This window comes from Aythya ferina (genome assembly GCF_964211825.1).
Source record: "Aythya ferina genome assembly, chromosome: 6".
Classification (NCBI taxonomy): domain Eukaryota; kingdom Metazoa; phylum Chordata; class Aves; order Anseriformes; family Anatidae; genus Aythya; species Aythya ferina.
The window spans coordinates 25,508,622-25,533,553 of record NC_140303.1 but is presented as its reverse complement, the minus strand read 5'-3'; the positions used below and the strand labels follow the sequence as shown (position 1 = coordinate 25,533,553).

Here is a 24,932-nt window from a genome sequence, read left to right as displayed (position 1 = left end):
GGGTCCCCAGAGCAGGAGAAAAGAGGAGAAACAAGTGAGAGATGAGGACTGGGTTTGGAGACCGGGGTGCCCCAAAACAGCCCTTGGCCATCTCAGCACTTGGGGATCCTCTGGCCAGGGGCTGCCCTTCCCTGAGGGGTATCAGAGTGACTGACTCCTTGTGCCTGCACACAGAGAAACCCATCTGGGGGAGTGCAGCCCCCCCGGGGCCAGGGCTGGTGCTGCTGCTGGGGATGGGTGAGCCGCCGCCAGCCCGGCTGGCTGGGGAAAAGCAGAGCCCAGCACTCCAACCTGGTGCACTGAACACTGCAGGGAGAGGGCTCTGTCCTTGCCGCCAGGACACGGTCTCACACAGCACTCCCCGCCCTTGGGGACAGGGGCTCTGCTACCTGGGAATGTGCCAGGAGAAACTGCTGGGTACCCCCTGCAGCGGGGTCTAAGGCAGAGGTGCAGGCTGGCCTTCAGAAACAGGAAAAAAAAATAAAAGGAAGAGGAACTGTGGTTGTGTCTTTTGTGCTTCTGGCAGCAGTCAGGTCTCTCCGAAGGCACGGGGAGAAGTTACCGATGCAGTGGGATCACTCCTGGGGAAGCAGGGTCCTTCCTCGCCCCACACCCAGACCTTGGCAAGGAGCCGTGGGGAGCAGAGCCCAGCACGAGGGGCAGCAGCTCCTGCCCTGGTGCAGCGGCCGGCACCGCTCAGTCTGAGCCCGGCGCTCCGGACAGGGGGCACAGCGCCAGGAGCCACGGGACTGCCCTGCGCACTGGGACGTGCGCCTGGCCCCTCTCCAGGTATCGGTGCGGCCCGCTGCTGGCTCACACTTTCCCCTCCAGCGGACACGGGTGCATGCCGGGAGGAGGAGAGCAGCGGAGGACAGCCCCTGGGGGTCAGCGTAGCTGGAGCGTAAGCGATAAGCAGGGAAAATTAATCCCAGCGTGCTGGATAATGGGTAACACAAATCTCCCGTTTGCAGCTGGAGGAAGGAGACGACACTTGGATGTTCGGGCACCAGGCAGCACAGGGAGAGGTCTCAGCATGAGGCCAGTGGCAGAGCCAGGCTGGGGGCAGGCAGAGGCACTGCGTGATGGAGAGCCAGAGCCCGTGGGTGCAAGGAAAAGGCTGGCAGCAGCACTGCCCTGTGCTGACAAGGAGGGAAGAAGGGAGCTGCTCCATCAGGATGTGCCTATGGCACCCCCAGAAGCTACCGTAGGAGAGGCATAAAATGGAACCGAAAGTCATGGGGGCTCCTTTGAAACCCTCTGGCATCAGCTCCAGCACAAGAACAAGGCCAGGCTGTTCCTACTTTAATCCTTCTTTCCAGCTGAGTTCAGCCTCCTGGGGTGCCTTCCCAAATCCCTGCTCACAGAGACCAAGAGCGCACTGAGAAGACTCAAAACTATTGCAGGCTGCTCCAAGGGGAGACATTTCCCTCTTCTTCCTCGCCCTTTGGATGCAGGACCAGAGCTAGGTCTCGTTCCCATTAGAGCATCAGGTTTCCTCCTGATCCCTTTGCTGGACATGGCTGGGTTTTTAACCAGAACATGCTGAGTGTCCTGTCCTCATCCCCCAGCTACGGGGCTCTGAGCTGCGTGGGGAGCGAGCTGGAGCAGGAGCAGAGTATGGGGAGCAAGCATAGCAGCAGCAGCAGCAGCAGCAGCGCTCAGCACACGCCTGAGCTGGCAAGAAACCACTGCAGCCGGGGGGTTACTGGCAGACACGGAGGCTCTCAAACGGTTTATTGCAAAGGGCTCCCGCAAAGGGAGGCCCGCGGAAAGGAGCAAGGTCCTGTCGGGCCGCGGCGCCTCTACTCCTCGCCCTCCTCCTCGTCCTCGTAGGAGTCCAGGCCCACCTCCTCGTAGTCCTTCTCCAGGGCAGCCATGTCCTCGCGCGCCTCGGAGAACTCGCCCTCCTCCATGCCCTCGCCCACGTACCAGTGCACGAAGGCGCGCTTGGCGTACATCAGGTCGAACTTGTGGTCGAGGCGAGCCCAGGCCTCGGCGATGGCCGTGGTGTTGCTCAGCATGCAGACGGCGCGCTGCACCTTGGCCAGGTCCCCCCCCGGCACCACGGTGGGCGGCTGGTAGTTGATGCCCACCTTGAAGCCCGTGGGGCACCAGTCCACGAACTGGATGCTGCGCTTGGTCTTGATGGTGGCGATGGCGGCGTTGACGTCCTTGGGCACCACGTCCCCGCGGTACAGCAGGCAGCACGCCATGTACTTGCCGTGCCGAGGGTCGCACTTCACCATCTGGTTGGCCGGCTCGAAGCACGAGTTGGTGATCTCGGCCACTGACAGCTGCTCGTGATACGCCCTCTCGGCCGAAACAACCGGGGCATAGGTGGCCAAGGGGAAGTGGATGCGAGGGTAGGGCACCAGGTTGGTCTGGAACTCGGTCAGGTCGACGTTCAGGGCCCCGTCAAACCTCAGCGAGGCCGTGATGGATGAAACGACCTGGCTGATGAGGCGGTTGAGGTTGGTGTAGGTGGGGCGCTCGATGTCCAGGTTCCTGCGGCAGATGTCATAGATGGCTTCATTATCCACCATGAAGGCACAGTCCGAATGCTCTAAAGTACTGTGCGTGGTGAGGATGGAGTTGTAGGGCTCCACCACGGCAGTGGAGACCTGTGGGGCAGGGTAGATGGAGAATTCGAGCTTGGACTTCTTGCCATAGTCAACAGAGAGTCGCTCCATCAGCAGCGAGGTGAATCCGGAGCCGGTGCCGCCTCCAAAACTGCGAAACACGAGGAAGCCCTGGAGGCCCGTGCACTGGTCAGCCTGCAAGGAGAGACAAGGGAGAGTCTTCCACGCACTGCTACCGCTAGGGGGAAGTTTCAGAGTTTTGCTTGGGCTAATGCTGACCCCTCCCAGCACACAGCAGGGCTTGCTGCACGCTCCCACCTCCACCACAGTGATGGATCCCAGCCCCGGGGACACGTCCCCACCAGCAGCAGTTACCCACCAGCTTCCGGATCCTGTCCAGCACTTGGTCGATGATCTCCTTGCCGATGGTGTAGTGCCCACGGGCGTAGTTGTTGGCAGCGTCCTCCTTGCCAGTGATCATCTGCTCAGGGTGGAAGAGCTGCCGGTAGACTCCTCCCCGAATCTCATCTAGGAGAGGTTAGCACAGTATCAGACACCATGGGGAAAGGTGGCAGGAGACACGCTGGGGTGCTCCTAGCACTAGTGACCACCATCACTGCCCACCTGGGGTGTGCAGAATGGAGCAAGAGAGCAGTCAGTGGCTGCCCCCCGTGCCACACAGCCCAGCCCCAGCACGCACCGATCACGGTGGGCTCCAGGTCCACGAAGATGGCCCGCGGGACGTGCTTCCCGGCGCCGGTCTCGCAGAAGAAGGTGGTGAAGGAGTCGTCCCCCCCGCCGATGGTCTTGTCGCTGGGCATCTGCCCGTCGGGCTGGATGCCGTGCTCCAGGCAGTACAGCTCCCAGCACGTGTTGCCCATCTGGACGCCGGCCTGGCCGACGTGGACCGAGATGCACTCGCGCTGCGGAAAGCATGGGACAGAGGTAAGCAGGGACCAAGCATGCAGCTGCTGCAGGCGTTGAGGTGCCCGAGCCTCATGAGCCTGTTCAGATCACACCACCCTACAGCACGGTGCCTTCAATTCTGCCTGCTGACCTGACCAAAACCCCGTGCTCCATCTCCCATCACTGCACTGCCCACCTCAGGGGGATGAAGACCCATCTGCCAAAAGCCCTGGAAGCACCCAGGGCGCACCTTCTCCATTGCACGAGCGCTCGTGCAGCTGAGGCTGGGGTCCCGCAGCAGCTGGCATGCCCCCAGCCATCTGCTGCTCCTACAGCAGGGCTGCGGGCTGAGGTGGCACAGCACTGCCTGAACCCCAGAGCTGGGGGGTGGCAGCGTTGGGAAAGGAGCCCAGCACAGGGGGAATGTGCAGCAATGAATGGTTGCCATGCTTGGAGGCTCCGCTTCCCTAAATTAGCTCTGGAGTGGGAGGCGTTAGCTCACTTTGCAGCTGAGCTGAAGGGCTGATGTGGGAGGGTCCCCTGCAGCGCAGTGCCTTGGGGAAAGTGCAGCCGAGGTCAGTCCTACAGCCTCCTTCCTCCCCTCCTTCCCTCCAGGTGAGGCACCGCGGAGGCTGCAGCCCTCTCGATGAGCACCAAAACACTCGGTGCCTCGGTCCTGTTGTTGCCAAGGGTTGGATGCGTCATCAGGCACAGCCGAGGCAGAGGAGCATCCAAACCAGACCGGATTTCCAGAGCAGCCAGTGCCCCGCTGTGAGTCAGCTGGCAGGAAGGCGCTGGAGCCATTTTGTGCACAGGGGTACGGCAGCGACGGCCGCCCTGGGAGGCAGTGCGGGTCACGGCACGCACACCCTGGCTCTGCGCATCTGGGGAGCTGTCTGAGCTGCTCTCCCGAGGCTGCAGTGGCAGGGATAAGCCTTGGTACCCTTGGTGAGGACCAGGAGTCCATCTCTCCTTCCTTCCCAAACCTGAGGAATGAGGAGTTCCCCTGTCCCCCCCGGCAGGTCCATAAATGTTTGGTATCACAACGAGCCAACGGGGAGGAAACTCCAGGACCCCGGCAGAAGCGTGCAGCCAACACCAACACCGCTGTAAGCACCCTGGGGTGGCCATGAGAAAGAAGACACGGGACAAGGCTCCTCGCTCTGCCTTCCCTCCCCAAAAAGTCTGGGGCAGCAGGCAGGGCACCGGGGCACCCCGCATGCCCTACGCTGGCACCACAGCGGCAGGGCAGGGGGGTGAAGCCGGGGCTGGATCCCAGAGCTCAGCTGTGGGGTTGCAGCCTGAGCCCGGCAGCCCGGGCGCAAAGCCAGCACGCCGTGGGACCAGGGGCTGTCAGAGGATGGAGGAGGAGGCACGGTGAGGGGTTCGGCCAAAACTCGGGGCTCCCCGCACCTTGCCCAGCAGCTCCCAGGGCTGCAGGGGGTGCTCGGAGGAGCTGGGGCGCGCCTGGGTGCGCGCAGGAGCTGGGGACAGGATGAAACCCGGCAGGGGCAGGGGGGGCGCGCCGGGTGCGGGACCTCCCCGGCCACTGCCCGGACACCCCGGGGGGACCCTGCCCGGGCTGCCCGGCTCCTCGGGGCGCCCCAGCACTCACCATGCTGCCGCTCTGCTCCGCACCGCTCCGCTCCGCTCCGCTCCGCACCGCACCGCCTCTCCCGGGGCTGCCGCAGCTCCGCACGCCCGGCCCGGCCGCGCCGCCGCCTTATACCGGGGGCGGCACCCTGGGCTCGGGGCGGGCGGCCCCGCCCGCAGCTTTTGCATAAATTCGTGTGCATCGCCCGTATTTCTCATCGGTTTGCATAGGTGAGGCTGGGCGCAGAGGCAGGGCCGCCGAGGGGCAGCATCCCCAGCTCCCCGCCTGGGGAGGGGACACGGGAGGGCTGAGAGGCTGCCCCTGCACCCCTCCGGGCTGCTCCTGGCAGGGGGGCTTCCAGTAAGCTCATGGGGGGGTTATTTACTGGGTCTTTTCTTTGCTGGGACTCAGTGATGTCTGCTCCATCCTACCCCCTGCCAAATATTTGCAGCATCCACCGTGATGCAGAGCCAGCCCCGCCTCTGGCTTAATGAGTTTTCACTGAAAGGCGCTGTCATCTCGCAGCTCAGGCGGAAAGCCGAAAGCTGGACGTAAATCACCCGCTCACAAGGGTCCTTCTGTGTGCCTGAGTCACCTGCAAGGTGTCACCTTCGCTGCTGGAGAGGTGCCGAGTGGCTGACGGCGGCGGTGCGGCTGTGAAGGCTGTGCCAGTGCGTCCTGAGCCCTGCTGGAACGGCTGGGCCAAATGATCACAAGAAGCCAGCAGGAAAAGGTGTTTTTCCACACATACCCCTGGTTGTGAGCGCTGCTGGAGCTGAGCAGGGCACTGTGGTGACTGGGTGGCTCTGGAAACGCCCCAATCCCCTGTGCTATAAATGTCCTTTGAGTGACCTCAGAGATCAGCAGCTAACACGGGGCTTGCTGATGCACACAGTCCAGGGGCGTGAGGCAGTAACAGCAGCGTTTGAGCCCAGTAAGTTAACTGATGTGAGAAGGAGCAGTGGGATCATCTTTCCCCAGGAAAACCTCTGCCAAGGCGCTGGCTGAATTACGTCCTAGATGCCAAGGCGTCGGTGCCGGCTGGGTGTCTCCTGGCACCGTCCCGACTTTTGCCAATTAAATCTGGGGCGTTCATAGCGTGAGTCTTCGCGGCACAGGTTGGAACACAGGCAGCAGAGCTAGGCAGCGAGCGGCCTTTCAGGAGAGCAACAGGACTTGGGCAGTTCACCCAGCCTCGGAAGATTTGTTTGATAATCCCCTGGCACCTCGGGGTGTTAAATGATGCGATACGTCTCCGAGAGGTGCCGGGATCTGCTTCTGGTAGGGAGCTGGGGGTGAGACTACACTGATTCATCATCGCTGTGAGTGTGTGCTCATGGTGAAAAAATATCATTCAGCTGCTGTTCTGTTAGGAGCAGGCTGGCAGCGAGTGACGAGGGAGCCATGAGTGATTCCGAGCCACGCACGGCCACGCACCTCCCATCTGAGAGCACCGAACAGATGTCTGAGCCTTTCGGAAATGCTCCAGAGCAGCTGGATAAAGCCGGGCAGCAGCGATCAGCCGGATCATCGGGGCTGTGGAAAGTCACCAAACTGACGTTGTGTTTGACTGGGAAACAAGCAGAAGGTGTAATGACAAGCCCAAGAAAAGGCTAACATGTATTTATCCCAAGGATGTATTTTCAAGGAGCGAGATCCAGCAGTGGAAATTTTTTTCTTTCATCAGTGAGTCAGAATTCAGCAAGCTCTTGATGGAAGAATGAGAAAAACAGGTTGGAGGTAGTGCAGGTGGCAGAGCCCCTGCTTGCTGCTGCCCGCAGAGCCTGGACACAGCTATGTGAGGAGCAGGAGGAGGAGGAGGAGAAGGGGAGGCAGCATAACATTTTGCAGGTCTGCAGCGCCTCCAACAAGGGCAGACACTGCCAGGGACTCGCCACTCGCAAGTGCCTCGCAGTCCTTGCAGCAGCCCCCTGTTGTTTATGGCGCTACATTTAGAGAGTAACCACATTTCTTAGTTCCTGATTTACACTAAACAGCCCTTTGTTGCAAGTTATTATGAAAGGTTGTCTCTTGGTGTGAAAACACACTTCTCACCAGAGGAGAAGTGTTGCTGCAGTAGAGGAACCGCTGCCAGCAGGGCTTGCCGGCCCCAGCACAAAACCTCTTCCAGACCCCTGTTAGCTGGTCCAAGTGGACCAAGCTGAGACTCAACAAAGGCCTTAAGGTATTTTTAAGGCAGATGCAGATAGGAAGGGATCTGCTCAGGTGAGAAGATAGATGTTTAAGACCTGCTGGCTGTAAGGGTATCAAAGCACTATCATGCCCGGGGCCAAGGAGCCGTCCTTTGTGGATGTCCTCAGTAACCAAGCGTGGCTTCTGCTGCAGAGGAGCGGATGGGCTGCAGAGCACCGAACTGATCCGGGAGGAGCTATCTCTGCTGGGGCTGAGCTGGAGCAGCGTAATTGCTGGTTCAGATCAAATGAAGTCAGTTGTGAAATGCCTGCTGCATGGCCCGCAGCGTGCGCCGCGTTACAGGAACAATAAAGCTAATTCCAGATCTCGCCGCAGTCCTAAGCCCTGAATCACCGGGCGGCAGCGAGGGCAGGGAGGCGCTCCCAGGGCCGCAGCCTCTCACCCGTGCTCGTCCCCAGCCTGCAAGGCTACGAGGGCCGGGCGGACGAGTCGGGACTGGCCGTCCCCGGGGTGCACCAGCCCTGCGTGAGCAGCCTCCCTCGCTCAGAGGCTGGCTGCGTGTCACCGCCTTGCCTCACGTCCTGGGAAAAGCGGCTACACACCCACGGGAGTGAAACAAAACCCAGGCTGGCTAATTGCAGTGACTTCATGTTGGGGCTCTGAGCATGCCTGGCGTGAACCAGCTGCCCCCGGGCAGGTGATGGAGGGGCTGAGCCCGCCCAGGTGCCCTGCGCTCATGGGTATGGGCAGCAAGGAGGAGTCAGCGCTGCTTTCCCCTGCCCTCTCACCACTGGGAATAGGAGGGCAATGAATCCTGCACGGCCAGGTGATGCTAGAATCCCTGGAGGGGCTCATTGAAAGGGGTTTGGACAGCTGTGTGTAAGGGGTTTTCCACGTTGTGTGCAATGCAAGCAGCTTGTCAGCCAGCGGGCACGCTGCGAAAGCAGCCTGGAGTCCCGGGGATTGCTGCAGAGTCGTTAAAAGCGGAAGGATGGTGCTGGCGGCTGGCCAGACACCAGAGGATTTCAGAGGGAAACAGTTAAGGAGATAAAAGATGCATTTAATAACCGGGGCAGGCAATGGCTCCCGGGGCGCTCCCCTCTCCAGCACGGCTCCAGCCCGGGGTGTCCGACTGGGTCTGTGTGGAGCCAGGAGCTGGACCCCGTGATCCTTGTGGGTTCCTCCCAGCTTGGGATATACTGCCACCACCTCACCAAGCTGTGTTATCCCGTGATTTTCTTAGCAGCCACTTCCTTTCACTGTGGGCCGTGAACCCTGGGGACTGTCCACTACAAAGGCCCCAGCAGTCCATCTTCTGCCTGACAAGCACAGATTTGCTATTGATGCACCTGGTGCCTCCTTAGCAGTGCAGGATAATAAACAGGCTGGCTTGGCATGTCCAGTAAATCCTCTGGTAAAACACAGAAATCAGCTCTGGAAGGCGAGGATGATGCCTCCAGCAAGCTGCTGTGCTCCTCTGCTACCTGCACCGTCCGAAAGCATCTCCTTGAGGAGCCTCTCCTGCTGCAACGTTGTCCTTTGCTTCTTCCGTGGGACAGGAAAACAGATTATTCTAGTCCTCTCTGCAGCAACGTTGGGATTTATTTGATCTCTGTCACCATCATCTCCTGCCAGCTCCCAAGTAAGGGTGTTGTGCCAGCAGTGCTGATCTGCATCAGCCAGACGTGTAATCATGCTGGAAAAAGACAACACATCTGCATCGCAATACCTGCCCTCCCCGGGACAAGACTGCTCAGTATTAAACACATTTCTTCAGTCTTTAATTCTTTGCTGACACAATCCAAACTAATTCTTCTGCTATTTTTTTCCCCTCTGGCTTTATCAGTAATCTAGAGTTTTCTGGTTTGACTGGCTTATTTTCCTAACTCTTGCAGTGATGTCAGATTCACTTTCTGATTTACTAACAGCTCTCCAAGACCCTCAGTCAGGTCCATTAATAATCCCAGTGTGGCCCTGATGAATTGGAAACATTAATTTTAGCAGGTGATGCTTCACTTGCTGTTTTGTGACGGGTGGTATCAGAACTACAGCCTTCTCCATCGCACCCTCAGCATTGCACTGATGTTTAGGCACCAATGGCTATGGAAAACAGCAGAATGCTGAAAATCCCCCTCACCTCTCCTGGCCCTTTAGGGATTTAAGGATTTGAAGGGGCTTGGGAGCATGTGGGCACGAGCATGTTGGTGTGTGCATGAAATCAGCTGCGGTGCTGCCTGGGCACATGTGTGCACTCATGGCAGATAACCTACTTAATCACGCGCTCCTGCCACCTCCGCCTGCCGCAGACTCTGCTGATTTAAAATCTGCAAACACCTCAGTTTTGCCTGGGCTTGGCTCGGGCAGCAGCCCTGGCGTCAGCGCGCACGAGCAGCCCCGCGGGGTGGTGCCTCGCGTGCACAGCCTGGGTCTGTCGGGTTGCTGAAGCCAGCCCAAAGCAGGGCCCTGCTGGAACAAAAGTTGCCCTGCCGCAGCTGTTTCTTGCTTCTCCATCCTTCTGCACTTGCTCCTGCTGAAAGCACCAGGATGACTTTTCCCTCCTAGGTTTGGGGAGAGCAGGGCACTGGGAAGCACGGGCACAGCTGGCTTAGGGTGCTGCCATCAGGATGGGTGGCACTGCCTCCTGAGATGGCTTTTCTTCTCTCCTGGAGCCCACCAAACTGCTGTGGCTGTGCTTCCCAGTGCATTGCACGTGGAGCTGGCAGAAGGGAGGGGAGATGGCTGGATGCGATGTGGGACCCTGGGCATGCAGCTCCCTGCGCAGTTCAAACCCCCCGACTACAAATGCTGCTTTGCAGCCTGCAATAACACTGTGATGTAGCACATAACCGCCCGTTTTGAGGAGGCTGTGGAAAGGGTTGTGTTCTGAGGCAATCACAAGCTGAAACGTTGCGCAGTGCTGAAAAAAAAAAAAAAAAGTCTCTTACCGTGTGGCTTGCACAATTATTATAGCAAACTTTCTGATGCAATTCAGCTGACTTCCTGAGATAAGGGGCGATCGGGACTACACAAAAAAGTTCCGTTGGGGTCAGGCCCCACTGCCCCCCAGCCCTCCCTCCCCTCTCCTTTTCGCGAGGGCAGGCAGGGTGCTGCGGCCGCAGCGGGGCGCACAGCGGCGGCCGGGTCCCGGCACCCCGGGCTCCCGTCCTGCGGCTCCCCCTGGTGCCCAGGCCGGCCCGGTGCCGGCGCTGAGTCACCGCAGCTGTCCCCAGCGCTGTCCCCAACGCTGTCACCTCCTGCCGGTGCCAGCAGGGGCTGCGCCGGGCGGTGGCTCGGCACCGCGGGCCGCGGGGGTACCACGGGGGGTGTGCGCCCCGGCGGGGCGGCCGCGACCCTGCTGCGGGTCAAGGCTGGGGCAGCAGCACCGAGGAGCCCCGTCCTCTATCCTCCGGTCCTCTGTCCTCCGGTCCGCCCGTACAGCGGGGAGAGCCGGGGCCGGAGCCGGAGCCTTGCCCGGTGCCGCCCCGGGGGCACAGTGACATGGGGATGGGGACAGGGACATGGGGACATGGGGACGGTACGACGTAACACCCCGAACCCTCTCCCGCACCAATTCTCCCCCATGACCTCACCGACGTGAAAGGCGGCCCCATGACGCCACAGGGCGGCGGCACTCGGGTTGGCTGCGGCCGCTGCTCGTCAAGCAGCAGGACCCGCCTCCAGCCCCCGCTGCGGCCCGGGCCGGGGGACGCGGGGCGCGGGCGGCCCGGTACGGGCGGGGAGGGCTCGGCTGCGGCAGCGAGGTGGGCACGGGGACGGGGGGACCGGGCTGCGGCAGGGAAACGGGGGGCCGGGGGCGCACGGGGGCATCGGGGCGCACGGGAAGCGGGGACGCACTTGGAACAGGGGCGCACGGGGAGCGGGGCGCACGGGCACCGGGGCGCACGGCGGGGAGCGGGGACGCACGGCGGAGAGCGGGGACGCACGGGTCCGGGCCCTTCCCGTGCAGCCGGTGCGGCGGTCCTTCCCCTGCCGGTGGCCTAGATCCGCTGGCCGCAGCCCAGGGCTGCCCGCCGGTGGCGGGGGGAGAGACGGAAACTTCCAGCAGCTGCGCAGCGCCCGTCGCACCGGGCCGGGCCGCTCCCCCCGCGGCTAGCGGGCAGGGCGCCGTGGTTACAGCCCGGCCGGGGGCGGGCCCCGTCCCGGTGCCGGTGCCGGTGCCGGGCAAGGGGGAGACGGAGCCGCCGGCCCCGGTTGCGGCTGTGCCGGGGCGGGGGGGCACCGGCTGCTGCCGTGCCGATCGTGCCACCCTGCTGAGCCCCTGATCCGCTAAGGCCTAACAGCCACTAAGCGCCTTATAGCGGGGGGAGGGACGAGGGCAGCCTCCATACCACCCCCAGTCGGGGTGCAGTGCACCGGCATCCCTTGCCTGGGTGAGCTGCGGGGCTGGGGGGGGCACCCGGTGGGGGGCAGGAGGGTTTGGGGAGGGCACAGCTGGGGACAGAGGTGACACAGCTGCTGGGAGCAGCGTGCCCCCGGAGCTGATAGGGATGCTGCTGGGTTAGGGGGTGACAGGGGCGGTGGGGAGGGTCCGTATGGGACCTGGGGCGGGCAGCACAGCCCGTGCGTGCTTGTCCTGGTTTCAGTTAGAACAGAATTAATGTCTCTCAGTGCTGTGTGCTGCCTGACCCTGCCGTTCCTCCCCAGCGTCCCTGCGGGACGGCCGCGCGCCATGGTGGACTACTACGAGGCGCTGGGCGTGAGCCGCACCGCCACCGCCGACGACATCAAGAAGGCGTAAGCCTGTGCCAGGCGTGTGCCGAGCCCCGGCGCGGCCCCTGGCCTCAGCCTCCATCCGTGTCCCGGCGCGGGTTGGCGCTGCCCGGCCGTGCAGCACAAAGGCTGCCCTTGTTGGGGCCTGGTGCCGCTGGGAGAGGGAGAAAAGTCGATGTGAAGCCGTGTGGCTGGGTGCTGGGAGAGCTCGCAGAGCCCAGCCGTGCCCCCGGCACTGCCGTGGCTGCGTGCCCAGGCGCCCTGCAGCGAGCAGAGCCCAGCACGGCTCTGGGGACCCATTAGCCCCCAGCAAGGGACAGGGTGTGGGGACCGATGCCCGAGCTGGCGTGCGCCATCGACCCGCTTGTCCTGCCCTGCCAGTGGGGGGGAGCGGGATGCCTGGGGCCAAATGAGGGGGTGGGGATAGGAAACAGCTGCGGGAGGGTTTGTGGCAGTGCGGGTGACATTGCAGGGAAGGCAGGAGCAGCGAGGCCATCTCTGTGTGCACGGGGCCTGGGACAGAGCTGGGGCAAAAGGTTGAAGGGAGAGGCTGTGAGTCCGAAGGGCACCAGGGGCTGGTGTAAACCTCGGGGATGCTCAGAGGGGCTGGGCTGGCGCTGAGGCTGTGGCTGTGGCGTGCCCACCGCTGACTGTCCCCTGTGCAGGTACAGGAAGGCAGCGCTGAAATGGCACCCGGATAAAAACCCAGACAACAAGGAATACGCTGAGCAGAAGTTCAAAGAAATCGCCGAGGCCTACGAAGTGCTGTCAGACAGTAAGAGGCCACGATGCTGCACTGCGTGTCCCCCCCTGCCCTTGGGGCCGCTAACCCTGACACCCCGCGTGCCCTGCTGGGCTCACCTGGCGGGCACCCCTGGGCTGTGTGAATGCCCCCGTCCCCAGGAGGCAGCAGGGCTCTCCTGCAGCCTGTGGGGCTGGGCTGCCTCCTCACAAAAAGCCTCTTGTGAGCGATGGTGCCCAGGGGAGGTCTCCCCGCTGGGGCTGGCGCAGCCTTGAGTGGTGCTGGTGGCTCAGGGGGAGCAGCGGGGGCTGGTGCCACCCCCCTTCCCTCACTTCCCACTGCTCTGCACCCCCTTTGGCTGTGGGAGCATCACCACTCCGTGCCCCTGCTGCTGCTTTTGGGGCCATGCCTGGCTCCCGGCTCCCCCCCAGCCTCCCTCTCTTCTCCTTCCAGAGCAGAAGCGCGATATCTACGACCGCTATGGCAAAGAGGGCCTCATGGGGGCAGGTGAGTGGGGGCAAACGAGGGCTACAGAGGGCTACAGAGGGCTACTGCACCCCCTGGAGCTCCCACCCTCCTGGGGGTCCCCACTTAACCCCGTGCCTCTTCCCTGCAGCAGGACCGGGGGGCTCCAGGGCCGACGCCGGGGCCCCCGAGTTCACCTTCACCTTCCGCAGCGCCCACGACGTTTTCCGGGAGTTTTTCGGCGGGCGAGACCCCTTCGCTGACTTCTTTGGTGCGTGTGGGGTGGGAGGGGAACAGGGGCCGGGGCTGGGGTCCCGGGGCGGCCGTGGAGCTCGGGGACGGTTGGATGCTGTGGGGTCAGGGGGCTGCTGCTGACGGGGGGCTCCCTGCCTTGCAGACGAGATGCTGCCCTTCTCCGAGCTGCGAGGAGCCGGCCACCGGCACCACGGAGGGGGCCACTTCTTCTCCCCGTTCCCCGGCTCCTCAGGTAGGGGAATCACCGGCTCCTGGTGCTGCTGACGCCTGGGCAGCGCACGGTTTGTCCCCGTGTGCCCCGAGCCCCCCGGGCGCTGACGCTGTGGCTCCTTTTGGCAGATTTCTTCGCCTCGTCCTTCAGCTCCGGCGCCGACGCGGGGCTGGGTTTCCGCTCCGTCTCCACCTCCACCACCTTCGTCAACGGCCGGCGCATCACCACCAAGCGGTGAGGTGCTGGGTGCTGCTCGCACCCTGCGGCTGGCTGCCGGGGTGCCGGGGCTGCCGGCTGACTGTCTGTCTGTCCATCTGTCCGTCTGTCTGTCCGTCTGTCTGGCTGCAGGATCATCGAGAACGGGCGGGAGCGCGTGGAAGTGGAGGAGGACGGGGAGCTGAAGTCGATCCACATTGATGGTGAGAGGCCGCCTCGGGGCTGGCCGTGCCGCCTGCCCCCTCCCCTTTTTGGGGACCCCCTCCTCCTTTTGTGGGGGGCTGCGGGGTGCTGCGTCAGGGCTTGGATTCGGGCAGGTTTGGGATTTTTGGGGCAGGCGTGGACGCGACCCGGCTCTGCGCTGGGGCGCATCCAGCAGCGGGGGGGACACCGGGATTTGGGGAGGTTGGGACCCGCTGCCAGCAATCCCCCTTCCCTCCCGCCCCGCAGGCGTCCCGGACGACATGGCGCTGGGGCTGGAGCTGAGCCGGCGGGAGCAGCGAGCCTTCCCCAGCCCGCGCCCCCCCTCGCCCCCGCCGCCCGCCCCGCAGCGGCCCCACAGCTCCTCGCCCGTCTGCCTCTACACGGACAGCGAGGACGAGGACGAGGACTTGCAGCTGGCCATGGCCTACAGCCTGTCCGAGATGGAGGCCGCGGGGCACCACCCAGCAGGTGGGCACAGCCCCAGTGCCCCCCCGGCCCCGGGGGGCAGCCCTGGCCCCCCTGCCGCCGGCACGGCCCGCAGGAACCGGGGGGGACCCGCGCGGGAGCCCCCCAGGGCTGGCAGCCCCTCGGCAGCGGGCCACGAGCCCGTCCCCAAAGCGAAGCAGTGGCACTGCCACCTCCTGTGAGCGTGGGGCTGGGGGCTGCGCCCCCCCAGCAGGAGCAGGGCCCTCTGTAGGGCACGGAGGGGAAAGGGGTGCCGGGGTTCAGCACGGCCCCGTTACAGTGGGGTTACCCGTGGCTCGGCTCCTGCCTCCCCCAGCAAGGGCTGGGGGGCTGTGCCCTGCCTCCTTGCTCTTTTTTTGGGGTGGGGAGGGGGCTGGGGGCGCCGCCAGGGTTGGCCTGGCTGCTGGGTCCTCAGTGGGGTCGCAGTAGGATGGGTGAGGTGAGTGCCTCCTGCTGCCTGCAGCCGGGCAGGGGCTGGGACAGTGCCCCCCTGCTGCTGCCCCCCCTGCCTGGCCTTGGGGGGGGTGCTGGGGAGGGGGCTTCGGGGGTCTCCCTGCTCCCAGGGAAGGGTGTGTGCGTGCGCGGACTCTGCTTGGTGCCTTGTGTCTGGCTGGATGCCACCGCTCCCCCTGCACCTCCTCCTGCTGCCGACCCTGCCTGCCCCCCGCTGCCTCCCCACCACGCACCCCCCTCCTCCCACCCCCACGGGGCACTGGCACCCCCCTGCCTTGGCCTTTTGGGGGGGGCACCCCAAAGCTGTGCCCCCCCGGCGAGGTGGGTGCCAGCTCGGCTGTTCTGTGCCTTGGCTCTCCTCATCATCCTCCTCATCCTCAGACCTTCCTCCCTCCGTCCCCGTGTCCCCCGCGCCCCCCGCACTGGGTTTCACGGGTCGTGTTGTGTCCCCCCCCCTCCGCTTGTCTCCCCAGGTGTGTTCTGAGGCTGCTGCGCCCAGGGGACCCGCGCACACCCAGCCAGGAGGCTCCCCGAGCCAGGACTCCGCTTTGCCCCTGCACGGCCACCCCCTGCCACCCCCTTCCCCGGCACCCCCTGCCTCCGTGGGGTTTGGGGGGGCTATGGCCGAGCACTACCTGCAGGATTTGGGGGAGGGGGGGGACCTCGAGGGTGCCCTGGGGAGGCAGCGAGGGGGCTGCCGGGGGGGGCTGGAGCAGGGGGGCTGTAGCTTAGCCCCAGCTGGCTGCTGGTGGGGTGCACCCAAGGGGGTTGGGGGGGGGTTATGGGGGGCAGGGGGGGCAGGCAGCGATGGGCAGCAAGGCAGCAGCACCGGGCTGTGCCCCCGTGGCCCCCCCAGCCCCCGTCTGCCCGCAGCAGTCAATAAAGCTGTTTGCAGGAGCTGCCGCCTGTGGGGTGTCTCTGGCGTGGGGGCAGCCCCAAAAAGGGGGCGCAGGGTCCCCCCCCGGCCCTGCTGGGGGCAGCTCTGGGCTCTGTGGCACCGGCTGTGCTGCTGGGGGTGCTTTGGGGCCCGTGTCCCCCGTGTGTCCCCCCCCCGTGCCCACACAGAGGGAGGCCAGGCCGGGCTGCAGCTGCACCAACGCGACACGAGAACTTTATTCACAGCCAGATACAAAATTATATTTCTCTAGAAATTTCTCTTTCTGCTCGAGTGACGAGGGGGGAACCACACGGAGGGGAGCGGGGCGGGGGGCAGGACCGGGACACCCCCCCTCGGCTGTAGGGGGGACACACACATATGTCCCCATGGCACCATCCCAGCATCGCCCCCGCGGCCCCTGTGCCGTGGGGCTGGGGGCTGTGGGGCAGGCAGCGGGGTGGGGGGGGCAGCGAGCAGCACAGACAGCATCCTACAGGGCAGGGAGAGCGCTGGAAGCCGTGGGCAGGGGGCACGGGGTGGGGGGGGGGCAGAGGAGGAGACGAGAGGGAAGGGGGGGTTGGTGGCCGTCACTGCGGCAGCGCCTTCAGGATGGCGTTCACCTCCTCGGCCACCGCCGTCAGCGCGAACTCAAACTGGTCCTGGGGGAGCAGGGGAGGGGGTGAGCAGGGGACGGGGTGAGCCTGGGGGTGCCCCCCCCCCTCTCAGGGAAGCCAGGGAGGGTTTTGGGGTACCTTGGTCTGCACCATGCCGGGCCGCTGGTCGCGGATGTGCTCCAGCGTGGCGGCGATGTCGATCTCCTTCACGCCTGGGGGAGAGGCAGGAGGAGGGGGGGGTCAGGGCTGAGCCCCCCCCCCCCCCCCCCACCAGCCCCCCCGTGGCACCGCCCTACCTTTGGCCATGCGGTTCAGGACCATGTCCACCAGGATGTAGGTCCCGGTCCTGCCCGCGCCGTCACTGCAAGAGGCAGGTGCTCGTTACGGGGTGGGCAGCTCCGGGGGGTGCCCGCCCCCACCTCACAGCCCCCCAGCCCCGTCCCCATCCCCAGGGGTACCTGCAGTGCACGATGATGGGGCAGGAGCGGCCCCGGTAGCACTTGTTCACCTTCCTGCAAGGACAAGAGGCGGCAGCACGTCAGCGCCCTGCCCTGCCCTGCCGGGGGGCAGCGGCGTGGCACGGGGTGGGGGGCCCGGCCCTCGGCTCCCTCCATCCCCCCCAGTATGGGACGGGGCCGGCGGTGGTGGCAGTGGGGTGTGGGGGGCGGCTCCGTCCCCGGCTGCGCTCCCGGCACGCTCCATGCGGCAGGCACGGCTGCCAACGATCACTTTTGTGACTATGCAACTGGAGCCAGATTACTAGCTGCAAATCACAAAAATGACGCCGGCAGCTGCGAGAGAGGGACGGACACACAGACACACAGACAGACAGACGGGACGACCTGCCCGGACACCCCCCCGTGGCACCCCGAGCCGGTCAGCGGTGCCGTGTGTCCCGTCCCCACCCCGGGGGCCGTCAGCTCACCTGCGGAAGTCGAGCAGGGGCCGGGTGGTGGCGGGGATGCCGTCGGCCGGCCAGCTGAGGAAGTGGAACTGCGTCAGGGTGCGGGTCTCCTGCGACTGCACGTTCTTCAGGTAGAAGCTGCGCACCAAGAAGTCCTCGCACCAGATGTGCTCCGACACCAGGTTCACCTGCCCGGGTTGGGGGGACACGGGGTGGGGTGACAGGGGACGTGGAGGGGGGTTCCTCGCACCCCACAGCCCCACGCTGGATAAAAAGGACGGGGCGGTGCCCCCGGGAGCCCCCGGCCCTCGCTTGCCTCGTAGATGTGGTACAGGGAGGAGCCTTCGTCCGGCCAGTAGCGGTCACACTGCTTGACGCTGTCCTCGGCCAGGGGGCTCAGCATGACGATGACGGTGCAGCCGTGCTCCCACACCATCTGCACGCACGGCACCCTGCCCGTCACCGCCCGGGGACAGCCCAGGCACGGTGGCCAAGGTGTTTTGGGCAGCCCCCAGGCTGCTGGGGGACGCTCACCTGCCAGAAGTCGGCGATGGTGTGGGACAGGGGGCCCTGCGTGGCGATGTACGCCGGCATCCGCGGGTCGTGCTCGATCTGCAGGGGACAGGGGGGTCACGGGGCTGTGCCAGCAGGAGGGGCTCCGGGGGGAACAGGGCTGACAGGGGGCTCCCGCTGCCACAGCTTGGGGGGAATGGACTTTAACACCCGGGTGCTGGGAGGGGTGTGTTGTGGGATAGACCCCTGGGACCCCCCATCTCACTCACGATGGGGCTGGCGTTGATGAAGTCACTGCGGGACGGGTTGCTCTCGGCTTTCAGCTTGATCCGCACGTGGTCATCTGCGGAAAAGGATCCAGGGAGGCCGTCAGCACGCAGGGCAGCACCCGCCAGCTCCGTGGGGCGCAGCGCAGCCTGCCTCGGACCCCCTGCATCCCGTTGCCCCCCCCGGCAGCGGGTCCCCGGGCTGCTCACAGGGCACGTAGTCCGGGTTGCGGTTCTTCTTCAGGTTGGCTTCGCTCTGGGCGATGGAGCAGACGCTGGGCTCAGCCTGGTATGCGCACAGGGCCTGCCACTCCTTGGCCAGCCGGTCCCGGTTGCGCAGGTGGTCCTCCATGTAGGCCTGGCACGGGGGGTGTGGGGGTCAGCGCAGTGCCGGGGGGGTCCCCGAGGGGTCCCGTCCACGCCGGAGGGGTGTCGGGGGTCTCACCAGGATCATGTGCCCGGTGGAGATGTCCATGTTGGACTGCACGGGCTCCTCGCACCAGGAGGGCGTGCTGCTGTGCGAGCTGGGGCTGTGCTGCGGGGCGTCGCTGAACTGCGACGAGACGCTGCTCACCCGCGACGTCTCCGCCGCCGCTGCGGGGGCCTCGGCGCGGCCGAACAGCGACTTGGTGGCCATGTGCTGGCGGCACAGCTCCTGGGGACGCCGGCCAAAACCACAGCCCTTAGTTACAGCGCACCCCCTGCTCCCCTCCTGGGGTGCCCCCGCTGCGGTTTGGCCGCCTCCCGCGGCGCCCAGCACCCCTACCTGGTACTCGAGGGTGCTGTCGGCGGCCCCCTCGGGCCCCAGGGCGGCCAGGCGCTCCTTCTCGCGCTGCTTGGCGTGCTGCCGCAGGCAGAAGGCGGCGGCGGCCGCGATGGAGACGCCGGCCACGCAGGCCAGGGCGATGAAGGTGAGCAGCACCGAGTGGAAGCCGTCCCCGAAGCGGGAGGGGTGCGGGTAGGCGGCCGCCTCGTTTCGCTGGGGGCAGAGCCGAGCAGGGGTTAGCAGGGGGGGCATGGGCACGGGGGGCAGACCCCGTCCTGCAACGTTTTGGGGACTAAAAGCTGAGCGAGGGTGGCTGGGGCTGCGCTGCTGCTCCCAGCACATGGCTGGGGCAGAGCTGGTGTCCCCATGGGGACACTTGTGCCACTGTGCACCCGCCTCACACTCGTGTCCCAGGGGGTGCAGCCTGCTTCCTACTGCTCCCAGCCCCCGGGGGCTGCTCCCCAGGCCCCCCCAGCCCGGGCTGCCCCATTCCTGGCCCTTCTCCCCCAGCTCCTGCCCACCCACCCCACGAGGCTGCACCTCCTCATCCCGCACGCTGTGCCAGCAGGGTGCCGAGCCCTGGCTGGATGAGCCCCCCAAGGCCAAGCCCCCCTCCTGCCCTGTCCCCCCCCAAAAAAACAAACCCCAGACGCCCAATGCGGCACCGCAGCCCGGCATTACCTCACTGCCTCGGGCTGCCATTGGCCACGTACCGCCGGGGTTAGCGGGGGGATGCGGCGTCACCGCCACCACCACCCTCATCCTCACCGGCCCCACGGCATCCCGCATGCTGCCGGGGATGCCCCCACACCAGGGGACAAGAGGGAGGCCCCGGGGGGACCCAGCTTTTTGCCACCCCCTCCCCAAGGCTGCGGCGAGCACGGTGCCCGCAGCCCCATGGGAGGCCCCCACCGCTCATCCTGCCCCCTCCCTGAGCCCACAGCGGGGCTGGGGACCGAGAGGGAGCCCAAGCTCGGCCAGAGCAGGGGGGTCCCCACAGCAAAAGCTGCTCCAGCCTCCTGCGAGCGCCGCTGCCTCATCTCCCTCATCATTGTCACATCCAGTGGCGTTGCCATAGCGATGCCGATGGAGATGCTGCCTCGGTGCCCAGGGCCCCCCTCCATGGTCCCCAAATCCCCCCCACCCTACCCATGGGGCAGGAGGGTGGGAAAGGGGGACCCGGGGCTGGCTGTCCCCCACCTCTGGCCCCACTCCCCTGTCCCAGGAGATGGCTCCCGAGGCCCCAGAGGAGCACGGGGAGGGGGTGCCCCCTTCCCAGCAGATGGCTGCTGCTCCGTGCCTGCCCCCCGCTGTTCCCTGGGGGGATGGCATTTTCCCTGCCTGGTCCCCAGGGTGCTTGGGGCACAGCACAGGGATAGGCAGAGCCTGTAGCCCCCCTGACCCTAGAGGACGCTGTCCCCTGCTCCCCGGGGACCCCCAGAGCCCCACGCTCCCCGCTGCCCACCCCGGCCCCGAGGGACAGCCGCACCGTGCCCCTACCTCTCCCACTCCCGTCTGCACGATCTTCAGGCCCAGCTCTGCCTCCAGCTCTGCCTTCATTTGCTCTGTGGATGGAAGATGCTCAGACGGAGGGGAAAAAGAAAAAAGGGGTGGGTCAGGAGCAGGGGAACCCCATCCCCGATCCCACTCACCTGCCTTGCTGGCCACGTCGGCCAGCGAGAGGTTCTGGGCGTTCTGCCGGACACGGAAGGTGAGCGCAGGACCCACGACGCTGCCAGGGGACACAGGGTGAGACCGGGGCGTGCAGACCCCATTCCCATCCCCTCCCCTCCCCGGGTGGCCACACAACGCCCCGCTCCCTCACCTGATGTTGATGAAGCTGGCGGTGGAGAGGTGCACGCGCTTGGCGAGGAGCTCCAGCAGCCGTACGCCGGCGGCCAGCCCCAGCGGCCTGCGGGGAGCAGAGGCAGGGTGAGGAGGGGGCTGCAGGGGGGGGGTACACAGCCCCTACACCAGGATTGGGGTCCGCACAGGCTTGGGGAACCCCGACATGGCTCTCACTTCTGGTCCGTGACGATGTAGCCGTACTCATCTGGTGGCCGCGTGCCACGCTGCGCCCCGCTGCTGCCCTTCGCCTCCGTGTAGCTCTTCTTCTCCACTGCCACCAGCGACCCAGGGCCAAGCACATCCCCTCCATGCCCCCGCTGTGGCTCTGCTGGGGGGGCTGGCGAGTAGCCTCCCCGGCCCCTGGGCACCTCCATGGGGGAGCTGCTGGTGGTTTTGAGGGGTGGTGGGGTGGAGGAGGGGGGCACCGGCTCCTCTCCGTGCTGCATGTCCCCTTCTGTCACCTGCAGCAGGGGAAGAGAGGTGCTGGGACCCCCGAGGAGGGCTCTGGGGGGCTGCGCCCCCTCCCCGTGCACACACACCCCACCTGGGGCACGGCGGCGCCCTGCTGCAGGCTGACACGTTTCGCTGTGGGCGCTTCGGGGCTGGCAGCACCTGGGAAGGAGAAAAATGGAAATCCTGAGAGGAGAGGCAGCACCCCACGCCCGGAGACCCCACGCCCTACTCACCAGAGCTCTGGAGCAGCTGGAGCAGGGCGGAGAGGCTGCTCAGCTGCTGGGGGCTCAGCTCGGGCAGCCCCAGCCCATAGCTGGCCAGGAGGGAGGCCAGCCTCTTCAGGGAGGCGTCTGCAAGAGGGCACAGCGTCAGGTGGGAGCCCTGCAGCGCCCAAGGGCTTGGGAAGCAGCAGGCAGGGGGTTGGGGTGGGATATGGTGCACCAGGCGTGAAGGCAAACGGGATGGAGTCGTACCTGTCTGTGCAGGGGGTGGCTGGGCGGCCAGGGGTGCCGGCTGCTCCCGCTCCTCCACGTCCCTGAAGTCCCCGGGGAGCCGCAAGCCGTGCGGGAGCCGGGTGCCGGCGGGGTCCGTGCGGCCGTTCTTCTCCCGGGGCAGGGAGAGCACGGCCAGGTCCTGGAAGAGATGCCCCCCGTCCGCCCCCGGCTGCCCGCCGTAGGAGGGCACGGGGCCGGCCCCAAAAAGGGCCTGGGCAGGCACCCGGCCCAGCAGCGGGGCGGTTTCGGGGCTCTGCCTGGCCGTGCCGCCGGGGAGCTGGTGAGCGCCGTCCTGGTAGCCAAACTGCAACCAGAGCCGTGTCCGAGGGTCAGAGCCTGCTGTGCTCCCACCGCCCTGTCCCCAGCACTGGGGGCACAGCAGGGGGACAGGAGAGGGGGTGTGCACCTTGTGGTAGGAGTAGGGGTGCAGCACGGCCTCCTCGTAGCCCAGCTGGGGCGGCGGGGGCAGCAGGAGGTGCTCCAGGTAGCGCTGCAGCAGGGCGGCGGGCAGCCCCGCGGGCACGCCGGGCTCCGGGGGCAGCGGGGCTCGCCGGGGGGAGCCGCGCGGGGGCAGGAACCTGGGAGGGAACAGCACCGGTGATCCACCCCGCTATGGGGTGCCCCCGGCACTATTTGGGGTGAAGACCCAGCGGGGAGGAGGCTGGAGGCTGGCCCTGCCCTACCTGTCCCTGGCCGCGGGCTCCAGCGAGGGCGGCGGGCGGAGGCGGGGGATGCGCTCCATCTCCTGCGAGATCACGTACTGGGTGATGCCGTCCTGCCACGACAGCCCTGGGCACGGAGGGGGCCGTGAGGCACCACGAGGCTGCCCTGGGATCCAGCTGGCCCTGCCTTCGGCCCTGTTCCCCCCAGGGTCGGGCCAGCAGGACCCCAAACGCTCCCGCACCCCACAGTGCCACTGCAAACGCGGCCCGGTGCCCTGTCCCCGCGGCGCTGCCCCTTCACCTTGTGCCATGAGGTGCCGCAAGACATCCTGCAGGCGCTGGAGCACCGGGGAAGTGACCTGGAAGTAGGGCCTGTCCTGCGCCGAGCCCACCTGGCACTGCCCAAACAGCCCATCTGCAACACAGCGGGGGCAATGGGGCACGGGGGGCAAACAAACACCCCGGGGCGGAGAAAGGGGGCACCTTTCTCCTGCCGTGCCCCCCCAGCACACCCCGAGTCGCCCAGCGCCTTGGAAAGGGCAGGGACACGGGGCCCCCCCGGCACTTACCCTGCACACACACCTCCTGGGGGGCGCACAGCCTCCGGTCAAACAGGCAGCCTGGGGCGGACAGACAGACAGACAGACAGGGGCAGGGCAGTCAGGAGGGGGGGGTCCCAATGGGGTTTGCTCCGCAGCAGCGGGACGGACACCTGCCTGGGGACCTCTGCTCGCCGCCTAAGCGCCATGGGGGTGCAGAGGTGTCTGGGGGGGGCAAAACCTGGTGGCACAGGGCCTCAGCACATGGCTTCCCCCGTCCCCAAAGCCACGAGGGGAGCTCTGGGGATTGGGGGAAGCCTGGAAGGCTTTGGGGTGCCCGGAACGGTTGGGAAGGGACGGCTGGGAGCCGCGAGACCCCGTCTGTCGCCCACCCACACGTGGCACTACGAGGCGGGGACCCGCTCTGCCTGCGCGGGGGGACCCCAGGCACACGCATATGGGGCGGGGGGGGGCAGAGGGGGGCTCCACGCTGGTTTCGGGGGGCAGCGCTGGGGCGGGGGGCGGCTTCCCCCTTCCTCCCCCCCGCATCTCGGTCCAAGACCGTCAGCAGCGAGACGGCAGCAGGCGATGACTCAGCCCCGGATGGCGAGGAAGGAACGAGAAAACAACCGGGGGGAGGGGAGGGAGGGGCCCGCCGAGCCCGCCGCGGGGGGGACGGGGGCGAGGGGGGGTGCAGGTGTAAGGGGGGACCCCAAAAATACCCCAAAACCCGGCACCCGCCGGCTGCACCGCGCCAGCTCCCCGGGGGGGGGGGGACGACAAACGGGGGGACGGGGCAAGGAGCAGGGAGGGGGCGGCGGGGGGCGCGGGGCTGTGGTCCCGGAGGGGTGAGGGGGGGGCTGTGAGGGGGGGCTCCGGGGGGGTTCCCGGGGCGGGGGTCCCTGGGGGTGGCGGTGCCGGGGCGGCGGGGCCGGCCGGGCGCTGTCCGCGGTGCTGAAGCGGCGGCGCCGCGTCCCGCCGGGGGAGGCTCCGGCCCCGGGAGGCCGCCCCGGGCACGGCAGGGCTCGGCCGCCGCCGCTCCGGAGCCGTCCCCGGTTGCTCCCGGGGCTGGCGGGACCCCGCGGGGCGGCCCCGGGGCCCGGCACCGGCGGTGAGTCAGCGGCTGCCGCGCTGCCGGTAACGGCACCCGGTGCTCGGCAGCCCCGGGCGGGCAGGGGGGCGTGCAGGGCGGCCGGGCGGGGGCACCGGCAGAGGGCGGCCAAAGGGCGGGCGCCGGGGTCCCAGTAAGGAGGAGGAGGGGGGGGGGGGAACCGGGGAACCGCCGCTCGGTACCGCTGCCCGGCCCCCATCCCGGCGGCACCCCGGGGCCCAACCGGCCGCAGCCGCGGGGCTGTCCCGGTGCCGGTGCCGGTCCCGCCGCGCAGGGCCACCCCCGGCGGGCGAGCTGCCCCCGTCCCGTCCCGGTGCGTCCCGTCCCGGTGCGTCCCGTCCCGCCCCGTCCCGTCCCGGTGCGCCCCGGCCTCACCGTGCGCGGCGGTGGCGGTGGCGCCTCGTGCCAGCAGCAGCGCGCAGAGCAGCGCGGGGAGCAGCCGCCGCCGCCCCATGCTCCGCTCACGGCCGCACCATGGCGCGCCCGCCGCCAGCCCGCGCCCCCGCCGCCAACCCGCGCCCCGCCGCGCCGCGCCGCCGGACACGCCCCCCGCCGCCGCCCCGCCAATCGCGGCCGGCCCGCCGCCGCGGCTCGGCCAATGGGAGCCCGCGACTTATTTCTCTCCCCCCTCCCCTTCCTTCCCGTCCGGCGGAGCGGCGCCAAATCGGTCGCGCCCCGCGCCGCTGCCAATCGCTGCGGCCCCCGAGGCGAGCCACGCCCCCCCGGGGGTGTGTCCGCGCGCCGCGCCGCGATTGGCTCCCTCCCCTGACACGCCCCCCTGGGCTGGGCCAATGGGCGGCGAGCGCCGGGCCACGCCCTCACACCCCGGTCCCGCGGGAAAGCCGGCGTGGCGCGCCCGGGGCTGGAGCGCGGGAACGCGGCACGGGGGGTGCGGGGCCGGGCGGGAACC

General features: G+C 66.9%; 3 protein-coding genes across 7 annotated transcripts; 1 reads left to right on the top strand and 2 right to left on the bottom strand.

The window, feature by feature from the left end:
* Positions 1-1,702: 1,702 nt before the first annotated feature.
* Positions 1,703-10,333, bottom strand: LOC311438867 (tubulin alpha-4A chain-like). Of its 2 annotated transcripts, none has more exons than XM_084523778.1 (4): positions 10,179-10,333; positions 3,280-3,502; positions 2,959-3,107; positions 1,703-2,774 (listed from the first exon to the last, which is right to left on the bottom strand). In XM_084523778.1, the coding sequence occupies exons 2-4, from the start codon at positions 3,458-3,460 to the stop codon at positions 1,803-1,805; spliced, it is 1,302 nt and encodes a 433-aa protein (XP_084379904.1). In that variant the 5' UTR covers positions 3,461-3,502; positions 10,179-10,333; the 3' UTR covers positions 1,703-1,802. The 2 variants fall into 2 exon arrangements, with proteins under 2 accessions (XP_084379904.1, XP_084379903.1); XM_084523777.1 differs by lacking the exon at positions 10,179-10,333 and adding an exon at positions 5,101-5,197.
* Positions 10,334-10,827: 494 nt separating this feature from the next.
* DNAJB2 (DnaJ heat shock protein family (Hsp40) member B2) lies at positions 10,828-16,126 on the top strand. Of its 4 annotated transcripts, none has more exons than XM_084523784.1 (10): positions 10,828-10,994; positions 11,863-11,988; positions 12,630-12,739; positions 13,160-13,213; positions 13,326-13,442; positions 13,569-13,658; positions 13,766-13,871; positions 13,986-14,056; positions 14,304-14,525; positions 15,449-16,126. In XM_084523784.1, exons 1-10 carry the CDS (start codon positions 10,843-10,845, stop codon positions 15,457-15,459), a joined length of 1,059 nt encoding a protein of 352 aa, XP_084379910.1. In that variant the 5' UTR covers positions 10,828-10,842; the 3' UTR covers positions 15,460-16,126. The 4 variants fall into 4 exon arrangements, with proteins under 4 accessions (XP_084379910.1, XP_084379909.1, XP_084379908.1 ...); XM_084523783.1 differs by having other exon boundaries at positions 13,323-13,442; XM_084523782.1 differs by lacking the exon at positions 15,449-16,126 and having other exon boundaries at positions 11,899-11,988; positions 13,323-13,442; positions 14,304-15,442.
* Positions 16,059-24,501, bottom strand: PTPRN (protein tyrosine phosphatase receptor type N). Its single transcript, XM_084523772.1, has 23 exons — positions 24,398-24,501; positions 22,942-22,992; positions 22,674-22,787; positions 22,394-22,499; positions 22,117-22,288; positions 21,690-22,014; positions 21,450-21,566; positions 21,308-21,375; positions 20,938-21,224; positions 20,741-20,827; positions 20,568-20,647; positions 20,416-20,480; positions 18,916-19,128; positions 18,595-18,804; positions 18,360-18,507; positions 18,153-18,226; positions 17,905-17,982; positions 17,687-17,806; positions 17,392-17,558; positions 16,925-16,978; positions 16,763-16,827; positions 16,605-16,678; positions 16,059-16,511 (listed from the first exon to the last, which is right to left on the bottom strand). The coding sequence occupies exons 1-23, from the start codon at positions 24,474-24,476 to the stop codon at positions 16,440-16,442; spliced, it is 2,826 nt and encodes a 941-aa protein (XP_084379898.1). The 5' UTR covers positions 24,477-24,501; the 3' UTR covers positions 16,059-16,439.
* Positions 24,502-24,932: the final 431 nt, after the last annotated feature.